This window comes from Scatophagus argus, chromosome 3 (assembly GCF_020382885.2).
Source record: "Scatophagus argus isolate fScaArg1 chromosome 3, fScaArg1.pri, whole genome shotgun sequence".
Lineage (NCBI taxonomy): Eukaryota > Metazoa > Chordata > Actinopteri > Scatophagidae > Scatophagus > Scatophagus argus.
Window position 1 is genome coordinate 2,607,754 of NC_058495.1, and position 24,373 is coordinate 2,632,126.

Genomic DNA, 24,373 nt, shown 5'->3' on the forward strand with positions numbered 1-24,373 from the left:
GGGGTGAATTAGCATTTAACAAGGCACAAGTCTATTGTTGAGTGGGAGCTCAGTCAATGGACAGAGTGTGGGAAAGCCGCGAGAGGCAGAGTCACAGTTCAGTGTGATTAGCATCCTCAACCCCACCAGCGCCTGACAATTCGCCAAGGGGAATAGGCACACTTCAGAGGGAGGTTTCTTTCTCTCTTTATTCTTTCTCCCTATTCTCTCTCTCCATCTATCTATCTATCTATCTATCTATCTTGTATTTTTTCCCACTCTAAATCTCTCCGTGTTCCCAACACCATTGTTTACCCTCTTGTTTATCAGGTCGTCATTTCAGTCTAAGCCTCTTTATTTATTCCATTAAGGGATGCCAATGCAATTTTGCAAGGCTTGTTAAAACTTTGTGTTGCTTCATGTTTTGACGTACATGCACGTTTGTTTAAATTCCATGTGTTTTTAGACATGTCAGAATAAAATTTATCATCTGTTTACAAAGCAGTGTTTAGCAGGGAAAGCTTGGCTTCTGACAATCATGTGGATGTTCTTTGACATACACCACCCACCTAAATATTAACCACCAATGTAATGGTGGTTGTTCGACAACTCCCATGATTCCATGCCACTTACATCTTTTGTTTCCTTTTTGATGACAGACCGTTAGCAGAACCTACATACTGTGCATTTTACAGCAGTAATGATCAAAGCAGGTCTGTTGTGGCGGCTCTCAGTGTATAATTTGTGCACATAAATTAATAAAAACGCAAGAATACCATTTGGAACACTCAATGTAGTAAACACTTTTCTTTCTGAATTTATTTTGTCCGTGTTGTCTGTGCCACTCAGAAATGAGTCAGATGGATTGGCATTAAGTCAGACCATGACTCCAGCAGAACTAATACACCACTATTATCTGCCAGCAGTCTGAAGGAAAAACTGGAGTTGACCAAGCATGAATTTCTTTATATGATCAGAAGTCAGTTGTATAATTACAGCTTATAGTTGGATGACATTCCCTGTAATTTTTTCTGTTTAAGGTGGAACTGGTGTATATCTGAAGACAATAGGCAACTCAACTGCAGTCTCATACCAGTGTGATGCCTCATAAATGTGATGAAATTCCAATGAATTGCATTTAATAGGGACAACACACACACAAACAGAAACCAGGACTATATCAATTTTAATATTTTTGTGCATTTGTACATAACACATTTACTAATATCACTGAATGTAGTAAGAAACAACTTATTTTACAAACATTTCTGTAGTCATTATTTGCAGGTATCAAAAACAATAATACAAGAAGTAAAACAATGAAAAAATAAAGACTATAGGCTCACCATCTGTGAAGCAGTTAAAAAGTTAAGACCCGCTGTCTTACAATGAAAACACATTTTGACTCATTTATTAGTTAACAAGAACAGCGCCTCATTATATTCCATACTGTGATAATCTAAAATGAATTAAAAAGAACAAAACTACAAGAGCTGAACTCTGTCTTCTGTCAGCTATCCAAAGTTATGATTATTTACTTTCTTAAATACAACATCTGAAATTCTAAAAACAAAAATGAAAAAATATAAAAACCTAAATGGTTAAAATTTCAATGAGCACATTTAAAAACAAAATTCTATACAGTTGATAAAGAAGGGCTTTCTATTTAGAGATGCATAGATATCAAAGAGAAAGGAGTATGTAAATGTACAAAAAAATCCAACTGTGTCAAGTATCAAAGCCCAACATTTGTTATAAAACTGTAAAAAGAGTGAAAATTTAAATACACAATAAAAAGTTACTGCAACATCAAAAATCAAATCAAATCAAACTAAAAAAATAATAAATAAAATCTATACATATTTCATGAAGTCATTGAGAGTAGGAACTCTTATCTGCTGCTCGAGGAAATCAATTCTCCTTAAAACAATGGAGATCAGCTATCTGGCACAGTGCACTGAAATCTTGTCTGCAGTTGTCACGGCATTGTGAGACTTGTAGTTGTTCAGCAGCTTTTTCCAAGCTTTATTGCAGCTGAGCAACCTTTGGTTTCCTTTGAGAGGAAAAACATTTGAGTTACAAAACTAATTATGAACTTTGAACCTTAAGCACAGGCTTAAAATAAGAAATAAAAGCAAAAGATGAGTTGCAGTATCTTACCAATGATGCACAACCCCTCCTTGGCCCTGGTGATACCCACATTTATCTGGTTGGGATCACCCACAAAACCCAGATGTTTGGACAGCCAAAGTCCGTCTGGATCACTCACAATTTCTTCACTTGGCAGAGAGCACACTGTCGATATGATGACGTAACGCCATTCGCTTCCTAGAACACAAGATGTTGCATTTCACTTAATGACCCTTCACTAAACAGCAGTCTCATCCGGAGCTGAAGTGCCAGATCACTGTCACTTACATAGCCAGAAAAATACCTTTATCATGAAAAAAACTTTACTGAATATTTCCTTTCTGTGAGACTAAACATCATGACATTCATTGGTGTTAACTAGCTCAGTAATGATGATTTTACATTCCAAATCATCATAAAATATGACTACACCACAGCCCAATGAAGTGGATAACATTAATCATCCATTCACAATGCAGTGTTCTGCGGGGAAACCTTGGGTTCTGGTAATCATATGCATTTTCTTTGGGACACGCAACATCCACCTAAACTTTGCAGACCAAATCCTGAGCCTGCCAGGGGAGTTTGCAGGTCATAATCTGTATTTGTGTGTGTGTGTGTATGTGTGTATAAAGGTATTTATATACATATACACATATACCTCTTTTTTGTAACACCAACAAGCAAATTTTCTTGTGCTGCATGACTATATACAAAGGGAATTTGAATCATCATCAGTATCAATGGTCCCTGTGTATTGTTTTTAAACACAGATACTGTGAGAGGAGTAAGGAGCAGTTTTATATTTCCATTGTGATGCAGCAAAATAAAGTATTTGTCAGGAGGTAAGAGAAGTATACTGTCACCTTGGCTTTTGGTGATTGTGGTGACAGTGATTTCATCCATTTTCTTCTTCTTCAGCTCATCTCTTATTTCTGACACTTGGGCATTATAGGGTGACAGAATAACAATACTTTGCTGTTTGACTTTAGCATTCTGCACCAGCTTTTGAGCAATGTCAATCTACAAAAGAAACAAATCAAAAGCAGTGATTTAAAGCAATGATGAATAATCTCATTAACGCTAAAGAAAATGTTAAAGACAGGTTAAGGAAACACAAGGGTGCTCGGTACCGTACCACTTTGCTCCTCTCTTCCTTGTTTGCTTTAGATTTCTCGTTGCCCTTGGCTGTGGTGACAACCAAACTGATGGTCTTTCCTTCGATGTCCCCAAAAACGACTGGCATTGTCCTGTCTTCAACGCGCAGGACGCTGTTTGGCTGCTTCACCCCAGTTTGCAGCTTTCCCTCATAATATTCATTTGATGGGAACTCACATATGTTTTCATGCTATAAAGATAAATAAATTATGGTTATTATTTATAGTATTTGTTATAAATTATTACAATTTATTAAAATACTGATTATATTTTAATATTACTATTATACTATTACTATAGTACTATTATTTAAAATACTGAACACACACACACACACACACACACACACACACCACACAGTATAGTGTGTATTTAATGTGCTCACCACTCACCATTCTATACTGGGTGTCCAGCATCACTGCCCAGTCCTCATGCATTGTATAGTAGCGTTCAAATAGTGACTTGGCCATCCCCAGCTTCCTCACGCGTGCGTTTTTCACTATAGGTCGTAATTGTTTGTGGTCACCAATCAACACAATCTGTAAATTACATTTTAAGACATTAAAGTGAATAATTACAGTATCAGATGGGTACGCAGGAGGACAGATCAGTCTCAGGTCTCAGAAACATAGGGATTAAGTCCTTGTGGACAATATTTACATTTGGATTTCTTGGAATTTGAATTTGGATTTGAATGAATTAAACTGTTGGGGGGAAGATTTGATCTGGGAGAGGGACCAGAGAAACTATTTGCATCATATCGAAATGGATAATATTATTGATAATAATGAATTTCCATGCTGGACATGGAAGTTAAAGTAAAGAGTTTGGTCTAGACCTGCTCTAATTGGAAAGTGTAATGAGACAACTTTTGTTCTGATTTGGTGCTTTATAAATAAATTTAATTGAGCTGAACCTCGCCAGTAGCTGTTATTACATTCTGTCTTTGGATAATAGACAAAATCAAAATGGGAACTGACATTGCAAAAAGTAGACAGATCCTGTCACAGAAATCTAATTCAGAGTGCTGCTGCATACGTACTGACAAAACCCGTATTAGAGACCACATTTCTCCTGTACTGGCTTCTCTACACTGACCACCTGTAGTATTCAGGATAGAATTTAAAATTTTTCTCTTCACATACAAAGCCCTTAATGGTTATCTTCTAGAGTACCCTATTATCTAACGAGAGCTCTACGCTCACAGGGCTACTTGTGGTTCCCAGAGTCCTCAAAAGTAGAACGGGAACCAGAACCTTTAGTTACCAAGCTCCTCTACTGTGGAACCATCTTCTGGTGTTTGCTTTCAGTTGCACTACCAAGGACTGAAATAGCTATTTTTATGTTGAACTAATCAGAATGATTACAGTTGATCACAGGTGGAAGTCAGTTAGCTTGGTGTGCCATTGAGATGGTGATTAGTTATACCTGATTGAGTTTACAAATATTTTTAGGAGAGGAGTGATTCTTTTGTCCATCTCAGTGATTCTGGATTTTATTTATTTATTTATTTTTTTAACTGTTGTTGTCATATCTTTTACTTCAATGTTGTAAGCTGCACTGAGTAATTTTTCAGCTAGAAGAACGGTCATTTTGTGTCTTTCCTTGATACGGACTGCTATTTCAAGAATTTCCCTCCAGGGATTAATAAAGGAATTCTGATTCTGATATTATTCCCATTTAGCCAAATTTCTAGATCATTATTATTATTATTATTATTGTTAATATTGTTATTGTATTTTTTAATACTACTACTAACACATTATTGCTGTCACTATGCATCCCTGTCTGAATGAACCCCGCTGTCCCCCCCTGTCAAGGCAGATGGCTGCCCACTGAGAGCTGGGGTCTGTTCTGAGGTTTCTGCCTTCTAAAAGGAAGTTTTTCCTCGCCACTCGCCAAGTGCTTGTCCATGTGGGGATGTTGGGTCTAGACCTGCTGTAACTGGAAAGTGTCATAAGATTTGGCACTTGTGATTTGGCACTATATAAATAATTTGAACTGTCTTCCCCAGTCCAGTTTAACCTCTGTAGGGTTATAAAAAATAAAACAGATATGATATTGAAACTCAGTATTTCAGTCTAAGAGCAGTATTTTCATGAATCTAGGCACCAAGAAAAAGGGATCTTTACAGACTCGTGAATGGAAAGCACAAGCAAGATAGTGATGCTAACTGGAAAGCTCACCTTCTCTGGTTTGTTGCAGACTAATGGAATCAGTGCCTGGGGTTCAGTGGCCATTGCACATTCATCAATGAGGATCTGACGTGCACTGACTGTCTTAGTCAAGCTTGGGGTGGAAGACTGAGTACAGGTGCACAGTATGATGTCGTGTCGTTCAAGCTCATAGGTCCGAGCATCTCTGAGAAGTTTTTTGTATCTGGGAGGAGAAAAATCCATACAGTTAGAGCAGTGAATAAAGTTCTTCATATTCAAACTTTCATTTTCAACTCTTAACTACTTTTTATATCATTTTTTTTATCTTTCCATTTTTATTTGACCTTGCCTGACCATCTCCCATCCAGTGGATGACACAGTCTTGAACAGGGCTAGGACATTAGCAGAGTTTGAAGACATGAAATACATCTCTCATTACATTAACTATTACAGAATTTTTGTGTACTTGTACTTTTTGAATGTTTTTAAAATCAATAATTTTGCTTTTATCTATGTACTTTATACTTGGTGGCAATAGTCATGCCCTTTACCACCTTTGACCACATCGCAGAAACACAGGGAATTTCTACAAATTTGGCACAAATATCAACTTAACTCAAGGATGAACTGATTTTGGTGGCACTGTGACCTCACAAAACTCAAGAATGCACTAATTATGACAACATCTCACACAAATATCTATCAGGATAGATAACCATATTTATATATATGCCATATAGAGACCATATTTCACATATTAACTAGTTTCAAAAAAATAGTATTTAAAAAGCTAAATACCTTTTTAAATTCAAATCTTAAATTAGAAATGTTTTTAATCATGTTTAAGGACATCACCGCACAGAGACTGCCTCTATGAAAGCAGTGAATGATATCTGAACAAATCAATAAACTTTCACTTCTCGTGATTTGATACTTTGTCAGAATGCTGGTCTGTCTGAAATTATTATGCTTTACCTCATATCTTTGAGGAAGAAATCTTTTTTTACCTGTAGATGACCACTTATAACACTATGAGCTTACAGGGTACCACAAGGATACATTTTAGGATTTTTTTTTTTTAATTTAGAAATGCTACAACTGGGCAGTGTCATTGGGAGGTGTGGCATCTCATTCCACTATGTGGCTGTGTCTCCTGATGACTGACTGACTCACTTATTAACTGTCTTTTAGATATAAAATACTGAATTATGTACAGCTCAAACAGAAACAAAACAGAAGTACTGAATATTAGGCTCAGAGGGAGAAATGGTCTTCAAAATAAATACCGGTACACAAGGACTCAAACCATAAAGCAAAAAATGTTTCTGATTTTAATTTCAAGGATCATTTGCAAGATGTTGTCATGTCCGAAGCCAGGCCATTTCTCTCCCTGAGTGACACAAAAAGATTAATGCACACTTTATAACTACCAGGATAGGCTATTGTAATGCTCTCCTTTGTGGCCTACCAAGAATACAAAAACAAACCAGTTAAATCGATACAAATTTATGCATGCACAAGTGCTGACTAAGACCAAAAGGAAAGTGGTCATTAAGCCTATTTTATACTCTCTAAAATGGTTATTTCATATTTGGTTAGTTACTTAGTACCAACACAGAAATATTTTAAAATCAGTTTATAAGGTAGTACATGGCACTGCACAAGACCATATCTTAGAGACAGTTTTAGTATATGAATCAGGAAAGCCCTTCAAAAACTCTGGCTCCTCTCTTTTTGCTGTTCCTCAAAGCAGAACAAAAACATTTGTTGGTGGTGCTTTCATGCATTACGCTCCAAGACACTGGAACAGCCTTCCAGAGGATTTGAGACAAGCTGAAAATATCATTTTTATTGCAAAAATTGCATTTTTATTCATTTTTATTTTATTGCAACAATGATCATTTTTCATCAGTTTAGTATGGCTTTGATGTGGTGTTTTATAATTTAATGATCTTACATTTAAAGTTATAATAAATTTAATATAATAATAATAATAATATAAATAATATGAATTTATACTTGTAATGCCTGTGTTACCCTCTGGATTTGTTTTTGTTGTGCCTCACTCTGATTTTAATTAGTCTTTGAACTCTGCCTATTTATGTAGTTTTGTTAAACCAATAATCCATCTGAACTTACTCTTTCACTTCTTCATTAGTCAGCTCCTCTTTTCCCTCAAGGGCAAGTTGAATGCGTTGATCAAACTCTTTTATTTCACGTGAATGGGGATTTTGGTCTTGACGCATACGGTGATGCAGTGTGATGCTCCTAAAACCATAAAATATGTCTGGGTTATTTAATGAATTAAAAAAAAAAAAAAAATTAAATCAGCTGTTGTGATTACAATACCTGAGCTCTGGTTTGGCACGTTCTTGGCGGAGAGTCCTTCGGGAAAACTGAAGGGTGCAGTCTGGATAAGGGTAATCAAGCATTTCCACTTGTTGACTGTAGACCCTGAGGGGCCTTATGTTATCCCCAAACTTCAACAGGTATTCTGTGTTATAAAAGTAAAAGCCACACAACACAACATTTTAAGCCAAGATCTGCTTCTAAACCGAAGTTTTCGTGTGGCGCTGTTGCCAAGTGAGGGTTTTGTTGGGTCTCTCTAAAAATCAAATTGAAGACTTTGGTCTAGACCTGCTCTAATTGGAAAGTGTCATGAGACAACTGCTGTTGTGATTTGGTGCTATATACTGTACATAAACCGAATTGGGTTAACATGGGTTATATTTACAGGAAGTAATGCGGCTGAGGTTTCAGCAGATAAACAAATCAACTTGCCTGCTACAACATCAACAGACTTGTTGGATGGGCCACAGTAGAGAATAACTTGCTTCTTGTTCTCATCCTTTGGGTCGTCAAATTTCCTTTGGTTCTTAGAGTTCAACTCTAAGAAACGGTACACAATGTACACACCTACTATTGTCTTTCCAGTTCCTATAAATACAAACAGGAAAAAATGGTTCAAGCCTTTGCAGAATATATGAACCAACAGGACAAAAGTTCCAGGATAAAAGTTGCAGCTCTTACCAGGTGGTCCCTGTATAATTGTAAAGGTATTATTTAGAGCTTTATCCACAGCAATACGCTGACTTGGGTTAAGATTTGGCAGTCCATTTGATAGCTCCTTTCTCATCATATGTCCCTTTTGTACTGCAAAGACCAAATGACAAATCGTTTTGTTGAAGCAAAAGAAAAAAATAATTGAAAACAATTTCCAAGACATTACAACAATATACCCTCAACAAAACAACTTTTTCGCTCCCACTGTCACAAGTTAAAGTGAAAGTTTTAAGACCTTCTGTATGCATACAAATGACTTTAAGAGATTTTTCCTTCTAACCTAATCAACGCTATTGTAAAGGACATGTCTTTTGTGTCCTAAATATTTAACTTCAGCTCATGAAAAATGAGAGTAAAACACTGCCGTGCTTATACTGCTGCATTTACTTACATGGCAATAAAGTCTTTTCTGATTCTGATTCTGATTCTGATATTTTTGTTGAGTGCGTGTGTGTGTGTATTTTCATTTTTATGTGTGACTCACAATCGTGATACAATTTATGCCACAATTGACTGCAGACTCATGGACATACCCTCTTTTGGAATGTGCCGTCCAAGTGCTATAGCCTTGACAAGATCACAGGCAGTTGTGATACTGACCACAGCATTTTCTTTTCGTCTGCCAAAGAAAAAAAAAAGTGAAACAAATATGTAGGTGCTAAGAAATGTTAAATTAGTATTATCAATATTATCAATGGGATATACATTTGAACTTACATGTCAGGCAGGAGTTTTGGAATTATCTCAACTGTGAAAAAAGTGTTCTTCTGAAACACACAATCAGGTTTGGTCTCCATTGGCAAGTGACTGACATGGAACTCCACTTTAGTTCCTTCATTTGGAGGATTTTCCCTTTTTTCTGCTTTTCTTGTGACACCATGGGCTACCCACGTGAACTCTCTTGGGTCCACCAATGCAGAATGTTTTGGTGTTTCAGTTAACTTCAAACCTCTTTTCCGTATGCACAGTAAACACTTTGAAAGGTTACATTCAATGGCCCATTCATTGATCTGTGCCAGGGGTAAGAAGAAGCTTCCTGTGAGTATGCCTTCTTGCTCTTGACTGAAGTTTACTACCAGGTTCTCAATGACTATGCTGTCACTTTGGCCCACTGCAGTGTCAGCAGATTCCATCTCACACAATGGTTTCCAGATCCGTATATACTCTTCTGGGTCACGATAAAGAGTCCTTGATGGATCATCTGCAGATCTGGAGAAGCATGTGATAGGGCTGTGGACATGGTCCACACAAATCTCGAAGTTTGGTTTAATGTGCACCAACTGAACAGCCGGCATCTGGTAACCTCTTTTTACCTCTGATGTCATTTGGACCTTAAGAGTGTCACCTGCTTGCAACTTGAGGGTCATGTCAACCTCATGTCCCTTTTGTACATTTAGTACCCCTAGCTCCTCAGAGGTACATGTCTTGGGATGAGACATCTCAGATGTTTGTGGAAGAATATTTTGTTTTTCTTGTTGCCTTATGAGAAACTTTGCATGATCCCAGTTCTCTTCATCAATTGCTTTGACAGTGTCTATCCATATTTTCAGTGGAATCTCAATGCAAGGACCACGGTCTGGCATTTTCAACTCTTGTTCGATTTGCAACATGTCAACTGCATAGATCCGTCTTTTCCATTTCAGAGTGATGCAGTGATTTGTTTCATCATATGGTTGGTCCCACAACTGTAAATCTTGGTACAGAATTGATAAACTCTCTGAAAATATGTTCTTGTTAAAAGGAAATGACACTGCAAAACTGTCTTTGTTGGGATCCACATTCACGACAAAGGCTAACTTTGCAGCACTTTGTTTTTTCATGCTCACTGCATAGGAGATCTGCTCAGCCTTCTGCTCATACTCCTTGGCATTTTTGAGGTTGCGCTCAAACTGTTCGCACAAAGTCAAAATCTCTTTCTTAGTGTATTGTACAGCCCTGTTACAAATGATGGTGTGCAAAAGTCTCTGCAAGATGATGTCCATGTACCTTCGTATTGGTGAAGATGCTTGTGTGTATGAGCTTACATTCAGAGAATAATGCCCAACACTTGCAGATGAGTTGGCAGGGATGAGACGAGCTTTACTAGAGCACCTTCTGAACTCATCAATGATTGGTTGGAGCAGAGGGTGGATGTCATCTGCAGCAATCAGGTCCACCATTTTGTCTATATCATTGGTTTTGGCAGCTGACTGGATATCTTTCCACACTTCAGCAAGAACATTGAAATTTTCACAGTTTGGGACTTGTCTGTCATGGTCAACTTTGTGCCTCACATGAAAAGACAGTGGTATAAGTTCTGCACATGTCTTCTTTCTCAGTTCTTCAATTTTTTCAAGATCTGGTGGTGACTGACAGCGAAGGGGTGTGCAATACCTTGTTTTTTCTGATTTCATCAAAGTCTCAGATGCAAGTGTATTGTATAACACATTTAGCTCTTCAATCATGAGATTGGCTTTGCGCTTTCCGGGCAATCTCTGATCATCAGGTTGGGAGTAAACCCAATCCAGTCCAAGTCTAATCTTCCTTTGGGCTTTTGCAAAACAATAAGCCACTATGACACAGTCCTCTACTGTGTCAAATTTGGAACTTTTTCCAAATCTTTCAGAAATGATTGTCTCAGCCTCTTCATATGACAACTTCTTATTAGACCTGATCCAGGACAGTTGAAATTTAGGCTTTCCAATGATCTCATTTGTTTGCTTGTTTACTCTGAACATTAATGAAACCACCCTGCGATCTTGATCTGACAGAAGACTGAAGAATCTAGTGCTCAACTTCTTGGGGAACATATGAATGTTTTTGTCCCCAACACAGTAATATGTAGCCCCACGTTGTTTTGAGTCCTCATCTAATGTACCACCTGGAATCACAAAACTTGCCACATCTGCAATATGGATTCCCAACTCATATTGGTCACCAATCTCCATAACACTGATGGCATCATCTAAGTCTTCTGCTTTTTCTGGATCAATGGTGAAAGTAGTTACGTCACGTATATCCTGTCTGTATGGCCCATCTTCATCTTGCAAGGACAAACCTTCATCTGATGTACATGTATAGGGTGCCACTTTAAATTCTTCATTCAGGACCCTTAGCCCATGATCCAAAGATCTTCCAACCGGAAGAATATCAATGACATACCCCAAAGGATAAAAACAATGTTCTTTCCAGCTAATCACTTGCACCACGAATACACTGTTCTGTTTGAGTTTTTCATTGAGATGTTCATAGGCTGCAATCTTCCACTGTCCACTAATTTGCTCCCAAATCGGAATGAAGTTACGTTTTCTTTTGCTGATCAGTATGCGTACTTTGGGCATAGTTTTTTTAATGGGCACCATCGTCCTTCTGACATATTTGTCTTCAGAATTCTGCCTTGGTTTGCTGTAATCTTCATCATCAAGCAGGCACACAAGCACCCAGTCTGACTCTGTTTCATTGGCATTGCTGACCGCCCTTGTTGTTTGTAAAATCACTTTGTTTCCTGTGAAGACCATACTCAGGTTTGTCCTTCCTGTAATGCTTACACAGCTGGTGTGATTTTGAAATGGTCTGGCACAACTTCTTTCATATGACTCCCTGAGCAACTTTCTCCTGTATATTCCTGTTTGTTTTTTACTTAACTCCACAAGGTCTGTGCCACCATTGTTGATTTTGTGTGGTGATCTTGACATGTGCTGATCAAAGTCAAGCTCCAAACTGTCTTCATCTGGACTACATTCTGTATTCATTTGTTCATATTCGTCTTTCAGCTCTTGAAGAATTGTGTCACTGAGAGTGTTGCTCTCATCCACATGTTCAGACTTTTGAAACCTTGCAGTTTCCATGACATCTTTTTCGAAGAAATCTTTGGTAAAATGCTGTGGTGCAACACTGTTGTTGCTGATGCAATGGCCTGTGTAGCTCTTCCAGATTTCTGAGCATTTTCCAAAGCAACAGAGCGCAGCTGCATCTCCAACCACAACCACGTGGGACTGAGCCCTGGTCATTGCAGTGTTTAACACACGGGCATCATTAAACAACTCCAGACCAGGCAGGTGAGATGTTTTTAGGCTGTCACGTGTTTGCACAGCTGTCATTATGACCACCCTGAACTGTTTGCCTGTTAACACATGAAAGACATTTTTATGTAAATTGACAATAACACATTAAAGATAACATAAGTATAATATTTGAATAGCCATTGAGATGCACAGTTTAAATTTAAGCACCGTTCATGTCTGTGATAATGTGGATCATCATGTTAGAGCTCTTTAAGCTAAATTAAAATTACCTTGCACATTTGCAAGATTCTCAACATGGACTTTAGCAAGACCTTTCCTCGAAAGTGCTGTCCTAATCTGCCGAACCTATAAACGATAAGAAAATTGAGATAATTACAACTCTGACTGTATCTAACAAAGACATTTTGAATAATGTGGAAATTGTCACTGTATCATTGTTGCAATTAATATTTTTGTCTCAGTCTTATGACAGCTGCAAAGTTTTAACTTACTTGAGATCCCTCTGATAGAATGCAGATTGAGCTTTGGTCCTTGGAACCCCAGGTCAAAGGCCAGTGTTCCAGAATTTCTTTCACTTCTTCAACCACTTTGGCAACCTCTTCTTTGTTATACCACGACATTGACACAGTATCCAAGAGACACTCTCCCCTGACATGGTGAAACTTTAAGGCACTCCCATTTGCGGGAGCCGGAATGTTTCCAGTAGCTTTAATAATTTCATTCTTTCCAACGTAGAAATGGGTGGACACAAAATCCACGATTTCTTTGGTTGAGCGGTAGTTTTCACTGAATATGATTCTACTGCTCTGGGCAGCATCACACTTTTGGTCTTGATAGTAATGGAACAAGCGATTAAGGAGTGTGTGATTTGAACGGTGATGATCATCAACGGAGAAAAGCTTGGGTCCCATTTGCATGTGATCTCCAGCCAAAACAACTCTGGTGTTTGGCCCAGCAAGATTAAGGGCCATCAAGGCTTCACATTCCAGCATCTGAGAGGCTTCATCAATAAGTATGTGGGTGAAGTATCCCTCTGGGAGCTTTAGGTCATGAAAATGTCTGGCCATTGTTGTAGTGGTTATGACTATTTTGTGACGATCTAGGGCAGCTTTTGTAGGTGGGAGAAAATACTGTCTATCTTCTGAAAGAAAACAGTATTTCAAAGTAATCTCATCTGTGGCTGACAATGCACTCCCTTGTTTGTTTGCTTTTATTCGAATTGGTGTCATTCCGTCATTTTTCTTGTTGATAAATGGATGGAAGTGATCTCTAACGTACAAATCTGCAGAACTGAAAGGAAACAAAAATGTCAAGGAGAAAGTACAGCTGGTATTCTTATATTAAAACTTATTCATACCAATGTATTGCTTAGTCTAGATTAACACTTTGAAAGGAACACAAGATATAAAAACTGACTATATTTCATGAAATGTGCTTTCAACAGTATGTCTCACCTGTTGGTGTGGGTGCAAATTAGCACTTTGTTGTCAGGCTGCTTACAAAGCTGTCTGGCTGCTGTAGCAAGGGTGAATGTTTTCCCAGTTCCAAATGGTCCATAAATGAGGAGTGGCGCCACAAATTTTTGGACACTGGGTTTCCCTGTGATGAAGTTAATTGCTGACTGCTGCTTGGCATTCAGCTTCTCACAGTGGATATTATTTATAGGAACGCCGCAGTTTTTAAGGTCTGGTAGCACTCTTTTTGTGTCCGGAAGGAGGTCTACAGCTTTGTGCATGGTACAGAAGCTGTGGCGATTCAGCTGAAACTGCACCTCCATTTGGTACGACTCTTCGCTTTTGAGTCTGAGATCAGAGCAACATTTTTTGGACAGTTGCAAACACATTTTGTTGTCACTTGTTTTGTCTTGCAGAATGGTGGCTTCATAAACTTTGGAGTTTTGACCACTTGAAGATAAAGGGGCTATCAGGGCAGACTGGATGCTTCGCTTTAGTGCTTGTCCCTCAGGGGTGTCTGGGGTGAGATTACAAGGAACTGAGACAGCACAGAACACTTGTCCCTGAGGAGCTATCATCATGCCAAACTGTGCACTGTTCAGTACATCCAGTGTTGTAATTTCGCCACAAACATTTAGTCTAAAGTAAAAGAAAGAAAAAAAAAAAGCTTAGGTATGGTTTTAAAAAATAAATGCATATTGCAAGCATCATAAAATGAATGAGATAAGAATATCACCTTGAAACAACATGGTCTTCTGCCTGTTCCTCATTGTACAGGAAGTGGTGCATTCTTTCTTTGTAGTTCTCATTATTCAGAGGTGTTTGGCTGTTGTAGGAGGATTTATATAGGAAGCTTATCTCAGGAGGCTTGTACTCCTTTAACATCTCCTCTTGTTCTTCTGTTCTGGACGAACATGGGATGATAACCTTGTTCCCTCGATGCCAACGTTCAACACTTTGAAACGTGGCTCCATGATTTACAGTTTGCTCTTCATTTGTGTCCAGTGACAGATGGCCTACTGTTACTCTGAGTTTCTTCAAGAGCACTGGTCTCATGTCAAAATCTAGGACTAACCACTGTTCATACAGGCCTTGATTGACAGATGTGAAAGACACAGTGACGTCATAGGTCATGTCTTCACTGAGGAAATGTTCACCTGAGGCGTAGATGCAGGGTTCAGAGCTGATGTCACCAAGGGTGAATGAAGCGCCTGGTTCTTGCTTAAGCAGCGCCACATGCACAAGCTGTCTCTGCATTTAGAAAAAAAAGTTTCACAAAAAGTAATTTTTGACTTTCAGATTTTACAGTACTCTGGACTTATTGAAAATGTTTGAATCACACAAGTCAGAAACAGTCCAACACAGCTCCACTGGAATCTACAAATAGCACAAAACTAATGATATTCGTGTAGCCGAGTCTTGTCTCTTCAGTATAAGGTTGGAGAAGATTTGGATTCAGATTTGATAATGCAATCCTACCTTTAATCTGGATAAAATGCTGCAACTGGGTAATATCAAATTTAAGACAGAGAACTGGGTCAATTTGATGCCTAAATTCTTGGTTATTTGAACACGACTTCGAAAGGTGGATTTCAGGTATATTGACAAATATTCTAGGCTTCATTTCTCCAAGTTATTATTAGACAAGATGTTTACAGTTTACCTCTAAATTGTATGTTCACTTCAGATAAAATGCTTTAGTTCTAGCAGAATGGTTAAGCCACACTTCTGGCAAAATTACTGTAAAGTATAAGAAATACAGGAAAGAGGGGTCCAAACAAGGTTTAAATTGTGCTTTTAATATTTTACACTTTACACTACACTTTGCCTCTCTGTGTAGTATGCTGGCTGGTCTCAGCTGTTCATGTTTCTTGCATAATTTAACCAATATCAGAGATGTTGAAACAATTATTTTGACCTGAGCCATAAAAGGGTTCCACCAATGGAATGGTAAACCTTTTTTTTTGGAATAGTATGTTTGAGGTTGTTGGGACACTGTGTTCAGTAGGCTCAGCATTACAGTCGATGACTGATAACCAAATGTCATTCCAGTTTATTTCAGCTAAGGTCACACTTTTTTCCTTTCCTTTTCCTTTTTTACATCTGCTCATATGAATACCTTAGGTTTTCTATAATACATTTTCTGTATTTTGCATTTGACACAGGAAAAGCACACGTATGTGTTACAGTAGAAATCTTACCTCTGTTTCAACTTCAAACCTCCACTGCAGTATTGTATTGATCCGCTCACAAGCCACAGTTAAATCTTCATTGCAAGAGATGCTGACATCATCAACTTGTTCTGACAACTGTTAAACATTTGAAACAGTGAAAATGCTGTGATTTAGGATAGTGAGGAACTAAAGAATAAACTGATTCAACTGTCAATTAGTAATATATTAAAAAATAAAGTCATATGACCATTTATTATGCTTCAGTAATTTTATTTATTTATTTATATAGCACCCTATACAATCAAAATTGTCTCTAGATGCTTTACAGAGACCCAGAGCCTGAACCCCCGAGCAAGCAGACAGTGGCAAGGAAAAACTCCCTTTTAACAGGAAGAAACCTTGAGCAGGACCCGACTCACAAGGGAGAACTATCCTGCTGATAGTCGGCTGGGTGAAGGGGGGGAAGAAGAGGTAGACAGGACAGAGAGGATGAAAGAGAGAAAGAGAAACATACATGCAATAAACATAAATTACAAAGGAATATATAGCTTTTGATACCTCTGTATGTGATGAAGCCAATTTGGGCTCAAAATATACTTTCTATAAATGTAATTAAGTAAAACATATTTAAAAGTAACATTCTACAGTGTTGGAAGTCTTTGGAAAGCAGAAATGATTATACCTCCCTTCAGCTCTGGAAAACCAATCTCTGTTGCTAGGCATAAAATGCATCACTATTGGTGTGCCGGTGCAGGAAAGTTGCAACGATCTACAGATTTAAAAAGTCTGGTATACTCAGAAATACAGAGAGATTTATCTTGTGGTCTTTGGCTAAACCAGCATTATGTCAGTTCTTTGGCAAGAGTCTGACTTTAAACACGTTTATTACTATGTCAAAGCTCCGCACTGCAGGTTTAAATATTACCCAGATATTAGTGCATCTGGTGGGCTACCATGCACCTTTACCCCCACGCGTAAAGGTGCAAATGTAACAGATACACGGAAATGTATAAATGTATGTATATATGTAAATAGCTGATATTTTATATTTTACCTTATTTTATATTGTTTTCTATTTTGTTCCTGTCTTTCATTTTCATTTTCTTGGTCAGGAAAATTGCAAATTGTAATCTCTGTAACTAAAAAGAATTTCCTCTCAGGGATAAATAAAGGAATTCTGATTCTGAATGTTATATGAGGCAAAGCACATCACAAAAAACATGTGTACTTGTCATTTTTTTTTCTTTTTATTATTGTTTCTATGTTTTGCCAGAGCATGTACAGTATTATATACAGCATTATCTTCTCTGTGTGTGTCTTTTCAGATAAGCCCCTACTACAGGCAGTATTATCCTTTTTTTCTACAGCAGTGATGCTGAGTGAGAGTTTGCTATGACCTTGAGACACACTGACTCCAGCCTTAATTACATAAATACCCGTTCAAAGAGTCTTTAAGAACATGGTGTTTGTGTTTTGGCTGAGAATCGGCACAGACTGACACATGAATGATCTTCAACAGAAAATAATGAGACAAAAGATTGTACTCACTATGTGCACTTCATTACTGCTGTTTCTGTATTCCTCCAAGAGCCTTTCATTATAAGGCATGAGACCCTGGGCTTCCATGTTATGTCTGATCTCCTTTTCTTCTTCAGCTCGCATCATCCACTCCTGAAGTTCTTCCACAGAATGAGCTTTTGGGCACTTGTTGCCATACTCACACGTTTGTGGTCTAGGATGACATGAAAATATAACAGTAAAATCTACATATGACAATTCAATTGTCTCTTATAAACAGTAAGAAAACAGTAAGGAAACATCAAATTCAATTAATACTCATTTATTTTTAGTTTAGTTTAATTGTTTTGTTTTTGGAAGCGTTCCTGGAGCTCCCTTACTGTGAAAGATTTAAAACACCTAAAATTAGAACAAATCAAGAAAGTGAGCATTTTGTCTGTTTTCTCACAGAAGACAGCATAGACCTGCCCATAGTCACTGCAAAGCACTGTTACTGGTTTTCATGAGGTTTCATTCATTCATTCAGGCCAAAATGAAAAATATTAAAACAGTTTTCTACAGGATGAAACTGATACTGATGATACTCTGTACCTAATTACATTTATAATTGAGAATTCCTAAAATTGCAGTTAATCATAAACGCAGTTGAATGTACAGGCAATGACATGGTCCATCCAGCTGGCTAGCCCACAGGAAACTGTTAAAGGTTGTAGAAGGCTTGGCTACCACCAGTGACTAAGCTTGACTATGTTTGAGCTGTGACTGGAGAGTTGCGTGTTTCTCATTTTGATGTGGATGATGCTTCACCTATCAAAAATGAAAACCCTCCCCTGCAGCCCCACATGAGGACTCCTTACACTCCTTTGCATTTAGTGTTGGCAGGTCTTTACTGCCCTCTGCTGGACATAAATGTAATACACATCTTTGTTCTCTGAGTTGTGATTTGATATATTTGACAATTCAATCAGTTATTTAAGACAAAAAGCTAAATAAATGTCATCGTTTTTTTCATTGAGGTATGACAAAGTAAATGCACACATAAAAATGAAACATAATAAAAATGGTATTATATTTCAATTTGTCAGGTTTTTGATTTGTTTTAAATTGGACAGTCACCATAGAGCTCTATTGTCATTCAAACACCATGAAAATATCTAAATGAATCACTCTGTTACACTGAGTAATGAAACTTTATTACTGTCAACATACACACGGTAGTTTATTTTGACTCGGTTAATAAATAAATAGAGTGCCCATCTGACGTAGGAGATGGGTACTCTTAGTTTCTTAGAGATTAAAGTACGTATTCAGGACACTTAGATATTTAACTTTCCATCTTCACTGGGAATGTACGGGCTTGGAACATAAGCAGGCTGGGGAAGTCAAATAGTACTGACAGACAGACTAACATGATATTGGTGTTGATCTTTTCATGGGGTTTTCTGACAATAACAAAATGTCACTGACACTGACAAAAAGTGCAACTGCCCTATAAAACTATATGCACTTGACTTAAACTCTGGGTGTTTCAGTTTTGATCTCCATAGTGGGACAAAGCCATGATCCCGCAAAAGAACTACAGTATAGTTGTAGAACATGCAAGGAGTACTAGTATTGTTTACCTCTTGCACAGCCAAAACATAGCTCGCTGGTTGTGTGGTGGCTGTCGTCCTCTCCACCTGGTGGTGGTGTCCTCAGAGAGTAGCTGGTAATGCTCCAAAGAGGAGCAGTGCTTGTAGAAGCTCTCTGGGGACGACAAGACCAGCAGGCAAACTTTGCAGTACATGGTGACCGGTCTGGCCTTTGTCTGCTCCTGCCGGCTTGCCTGAAGGAGATGAGGCCTAACAGGGAGCCCGCTGTGCTCTGCTTTCCACACGGCCATCTCCACCTCGCTCTGGGCAGACTGGCAGCGGCTGGCCTCATGCCAGCATGGCTTCCCTTGGCTGACATGACTGCAGTAGTTAAACTGACAGTTTTGGGGAAGAGGGCGCACCTTGCTGTAAATGTGCTTTCCTTTTTTCTCTGAAAGGTGATGAACTAAAACTGGATCCCAGGTGTGTGCTGCATCTGCTGAGCAAGTCGCATTCCACCTTTTGCCTGTCAGTTTTTGTGGAAGGCCATGAAAGCACTCTTTACAGAACTCGATGAATTCACCTGAAAACCGTTGGAGTATGTTTTCAGCTGCACCTTCTGGTGTTACAGAAATAGGCTCAGACTCAATTACAAGTCTGATTAATTCCTTTATATCAATTTTTTTCTCTCTAATATAGTTCCACACAGTGGCCTCTTCATGGCTTCTGGCATAAGTACATTCATTCCTGTGTTGTGTACATCCAGAACCCTCAACAAAGAAGTTACACTTTTGATAAAGAACATTTCGGCCAAAGTTTCCATGCGTAGGCCGCTCTGAGACAGGCCTCCACTGGTTAGAGGCTTTGGTTTTGACCAAAAGCAGATTTCTGCTACACTTGTGACTCACTGGCTGAACTGTGTATGTTATTTCGTTTTCCTTGACAGAACACAGATCACACACAGCCTTCAAATCAAAAGTTGCCAAGACATCACCCAGAGGGTTGGTGGGGTCAGGCTGAGCAGATGCTCTCTCAGACTGAGCTATAAGATGACAGAGAACCACGTGATCTAAATTGTGCCGCTTTTCAAATGTCCACACGGCGGCTTCCTCAACGCTTCGGGCAAAGGTGCACCGGTTCTTGTGATATGTGCAACCAGAGCCCTCCACAAAGAAGCAACATACCTCATACTGACTTGGGTTCGGAAACGCGGGCCGCCTAGAAACGGGCCTCCATTTGCTGCCACCTTTGGCTTTGCAGAGCAGGAGACTGCGTGCACACTGGTGGTGGACTGACTTTAATTTATATGTAATTTCTTTCTCCTTGACAGAGCAGTCATTGCATACAAGTTTGAAATCATGTGTTAATAAAAGAGGAGTCAATCTGAATCCACTAGCTGACATTGTGACACATTCTTTCACATTCTTTTTTCACATTCTGCTTATGTCAGCATCTGGATTCGGGAAAATGTGTAATGGCAATGTGTAATATGTTTGCAGTGTAGTCAGGTAAAGACTTGTCTTTTTCTATGGCAAGCTGAATGGTGTCTTTGCTTGAGTGTATCTGAAAAAGAGAACAACAGGGAGGCCAGCATGATGAGAAGTGGGCTCAATATATTTCACACAGAGAGCCATTAAGAGTCATTAATATTAGCTGGAAAATATTTTTGCATCATATTTGGTTATCTGCAGAATACTTTGAAGAGTATAACATTAACATTGTGGATCTAGACAACCACAAAGGACAAGTGGTGTGGTTGTTGCTATGGTCACCTGTTAAGCTTAGACAACCAGCATCTAAGACCAAAACAAATGAGCATACCAGCTGCACATCCAGTTAGTATAACACAATAACAAACACCCATTATATAACTTTTCTAAAAAACAAACAACAAAATCCAAAAACAAATTCAAATTCGACGAAAACTAAATAAAACACATCAAAACCTCTTTGTTAGTCTTTCCACAACAATCAGCAACTCTGGTTTAGTTGAAATAAACCAAGTAATTATCCGGTTTATCATGCATTACATAACTGCTGTTTGTAAACACACAAGCCATTTCACCACCAACTCCGAATGGCAGTATTTTGACATCTTGGGAGTAAGACTCAACAAACAGCTCTCTTTCCACAGAACACAGCAATATGCAAATAAAACAGCTACCATCACGGTTCAGTGCTCAGTAGCTTTTGTTACTCAGAGGCAGATACAATAAGCCTGAGGTGATCCAACTGAAAGCACCCATATTTATACCACCTCCAAGACTTTGTTTCTACTGCACATAACGCAGCTGTTAATCGTTTTAATTGTGTATCATCCTTACATCATATTTGTGTGCTTCCAGTTAGGTGGAACTCCTATTAGAGAACTGTCTTATCAGAAACATTCCAGAGGAGAACACACTGAAAGTGAACTGTGTCAGCTTTTCTGCCTTAAAAACATTCAGAATTTGTTAACTTCACTATTTGATTGCTTAAGATTACTTCAAGTGATTGTAATTAAACAGTCGCAAAAATATTCAGTTGTGATGGGATCTCGGGATATACATTAAGTGAAGGAAATTATACTATTTATTTTTACACCTTTTTCTTAAAGGGAAGACTTGCTAGTGACTGCTAATACTTTGTTTAGGCTTACTTTAGTGAGCAGGACAAGGCAGACTCAGGTGACCTTTCAAGTTGCTGGGCAGAGTTTTTGTTAACAATGTGATTTCAGATGTGACCACAGTACACGTCAGAGCATCTCCAGCTGTGTCTGGATGAGCTATGCCTTGCTAGCTATGCCTCCAGATAGATTATCTACGTACAGATCGCATGTCAAAGCCTGTGGAACCCTTTGTGCTCTTTGTTTTCATTGAGTACAACAAGGAGGAGGGTTTTTTTTGTTGAGTCCAGAGTACAAATACACAGTAAAAACTCAACACTGCCAAAGAATTGGCCCTAATCAGAACCAGGAAGTATGTGAATTAGGATGACTATGTGACTAACTCACAGAATGCAAAATACTAGAAAATACTAAACGATTAGAGGTATTTTTGAGCAGGCTGGGATGAACTGTCCTCTTACGCCCACCAGGCGGGGCAGTTGCACAGTTTAATAGAATGTCAGCTGCAACGACAGCAGCAGATTCACAGAATTCAGCGTTTCAGAAGGAAGTGATGTTCAAACTTGGTTTGGAAATGTACTTGTTACAAGAAGACAAGACGTTCCTAAATTCAAATATTGATGGTCGTCTTATTCAAAATTCTCAAAACATATTCACAATACAATTATGTCCACAAGTGTCATTTCGTCAATATTATTATATAATAATATAATATTATTACCAGTATTAGTCTACTACCACCAACAGTAAAAATACTAACATCCCACTAGGCCCACCATTACAACAATAATAATAACAATAACTATGACAACAACGACAGCAATGTTGATAATTACCGTGAAACAGGCTGATCGTCTCAGTGATTGTAATATCGCGGAGACTGACTTGGAGTTACGCTGTTTGAAGATGACGTGAGACTTCGCTGATGAACAACAAGTAAGCCGTGAACGTGCAGCATCGCGTGTACTCACCGCTCACAGGTGTCAGCGTGAAGCGGAGCACATCTGGAGCCCCTCAGCTCTCACACACAGTTTAACGTCGAGTCGCGCTCCGTTCGTGATTACCGGACACCGCAATTCCAGTTTAGGTTTCGTTTCAGGTGAAAACGATAGGCATGCGCCGTCTGCAGGCAGGCTCACCGCCCCACTGTCGCACTTTCCCTGGCTTCCTCATTTTAATCTTGCACAGTCATTTCCGAAGAGAAAGAGCAATTTCATGAAAAACAAAACAAAAAAACGACGTGCCCCGTCCCCATGTTCTGTTACCGAGTCATGAAAAAACTGAAAATTTCTGTGGCCCATACGGACACTATTCACGATACAAATCCACCACCTGCCCTGCCCCAGCCTGACATATGTTGATATATCTGCTTATATGTATCATAAATGTAAGATAATTTCAAAATTTTCTGAATTATAGCAGATATTTAAATTCCAGTTCATTTCCCAGGTACAACAGATTTAGATCCACTAAGAAAAATACAAAGTTTTTTCTTCTTTTAGAGCAGTGAATAATTTAAGAGTGACATCAGGGTTCATGAGGTTAAAGCAGCCTAAATCCATGCTGTTACTGTGTCCTCACCAAACATCTTCCACTCCCTTCTGCTACAGTCTGCTTACCATTGGCAGTTTAAATTAGAGGTGAATAATAGTGTTTTCCAGCAAACATGCCACTGGCTGGTGCATATTTAAATATAGCACCTGCAGCCGGTCAATTAGCAATGACTTGCCACACACTCCATACTGTGTCCTGTTTATGCTGCCATGGTGTCACGCTGTCAGGTCGCACTGGGACACCTGTGCTTTTCTATGAGAAGTCAAAATGTCTGTTATGAATAAAAAGCTTACCAAAGTAATTTTTGTTTCATTAGGTTCTGCTGGTATTCTCTAATTTTGTTTGTTTTTTGTGTAAACATTTTGTGTCGACACATTTGTGTTCTGACAGCTTTGGTTCTGCGTCTCTGCTGCAGTTACTGATAATGCTTATCTACAGCGACAATGACATCATGGAAGTTTAAAGGGAAAATAATTAAATAAAATAAAAAAAAATAAAAAATTTGAAACACACATTTATGATCCCTAGATAACGCTAGTGACTGATAGTCCTAAAGTATCATGTAAATGCTAGAATGTTGACATGATTCCTGCATCCACACACTTACGCTAACATGAAAAATAACATGCCATATGTTAAAATGTAATGTAAAATGTTGTAAAATGTAAAATGTTAACTGCTGCATGCAAAAGCTCAAACATAAAGCAACTTTTAGTAAGCATGTGAGCACAGTGATATTTGCTGCAAAGTGTTATGGATAAACTGAAGTATTACCTTTAGCCTGGTGCACTGTTGTCCACTGTTCTATCCTGTATTGAACGGGCCAAGTCACAGCTCATACCTGGGTACTGTGGAACTTGGACCAGTTTACCACTGGCACAGTATAATTTATCAATAAGTTTCATCCATTTAGGTCAACCACCTGGTAAACTTTTAAACATTCAGCTTTGCTGTGGTCTACTTTGAAGTTGGTTTCCATCTCATTTGGGGAGTTGGATCAGGCTCAA

The 24,373-nt window shown here is 38.5% G+C and overlaps 1 protein-coding gene across 6 annotated transcripts; it reads right to left on the reverse strand.

The window, feature by feature from the left end:
- Positions 1–1,148: 1,148 nt before the first annotated feature.
- Positions 1,149–24,373, reverse strand: LOC124054801 (helicase with zinc finger domain 2-like). Of its 6 annotated transcripts, none has more exons than XM_046381209.1 (20): positions 24,141–24,373; positions 19,259–20,770; positions 17,667–17,850; positions 16,146–16,253; positions 14,681–15,195; positions 13,945–14,583; positions 12,982–13,780; positions 12,760–12,835; positions 9,204–12,588; positions 9,020–9,105; positions 8,454–8,576; positions 8,205–8,360; positions 7,773–7,917; positions 7,563–7,691; positions 5,454–5,646; positions 3,660–3,806; positions 3,248–3,457; positions 2,976–3,132; positions 2,140–2,307; positions 1,149–2,032 (listed from the first exon to the last, which is right to left on the reverse strand). In XM_046381209.1, the coding sequence occupies exons 2-20, from the start codon at positions 20,608–20,610 to the stop codon at positions 1,920–1,922; spliced, it is 8,685 nt and encodes a 2,894-aa protein (XP_046237165.1). In that variant the 5' UTR covers positions 20,611–20,770; positions 24,141–24,373; the 3' UTR covers positions 1,149–1,919. The 6 variants fall into 6 exon arrangements, 5 of the variants coding, with proteins under 5 accessions (XP_046237165.1, XP_046237150.1, XP_046237158.1 ...); XM_046381194.1 differs by lacking the exon at positions 24,141–24,373 and adding an exon at positions 22,784–23,705; XM_046381202.1 differs by lacking the exon at positions 24,141–24,373 and adding an exon at positions 22,649–23,705.

Excerpts from the sequence above, each read along its gene's own strand:
- LOC124054801 (XM_046381209.1), bottom strand. The coding sequence starts at position 20,610 with ATGTCAGCTAGTGGATTCAGATTGACTCCTCTTTTATTAACACATGAT. Across the intron at positions 8,361-8,453 it reads AATTATACAGGGACCACCTG|GAACTGGAAAGACAATAGTA; the intron begins GTAAGAGCTGCA and ends TTGTATTTATAG. Across the intron at positions 3,133-3,247 it reads AGGAAGAGAGGAGCAAAGTG|ATTGACATTGCTCAAAAGCT; the intron begins GTACGGTACCGA and ends TTTCTTTTGTAG.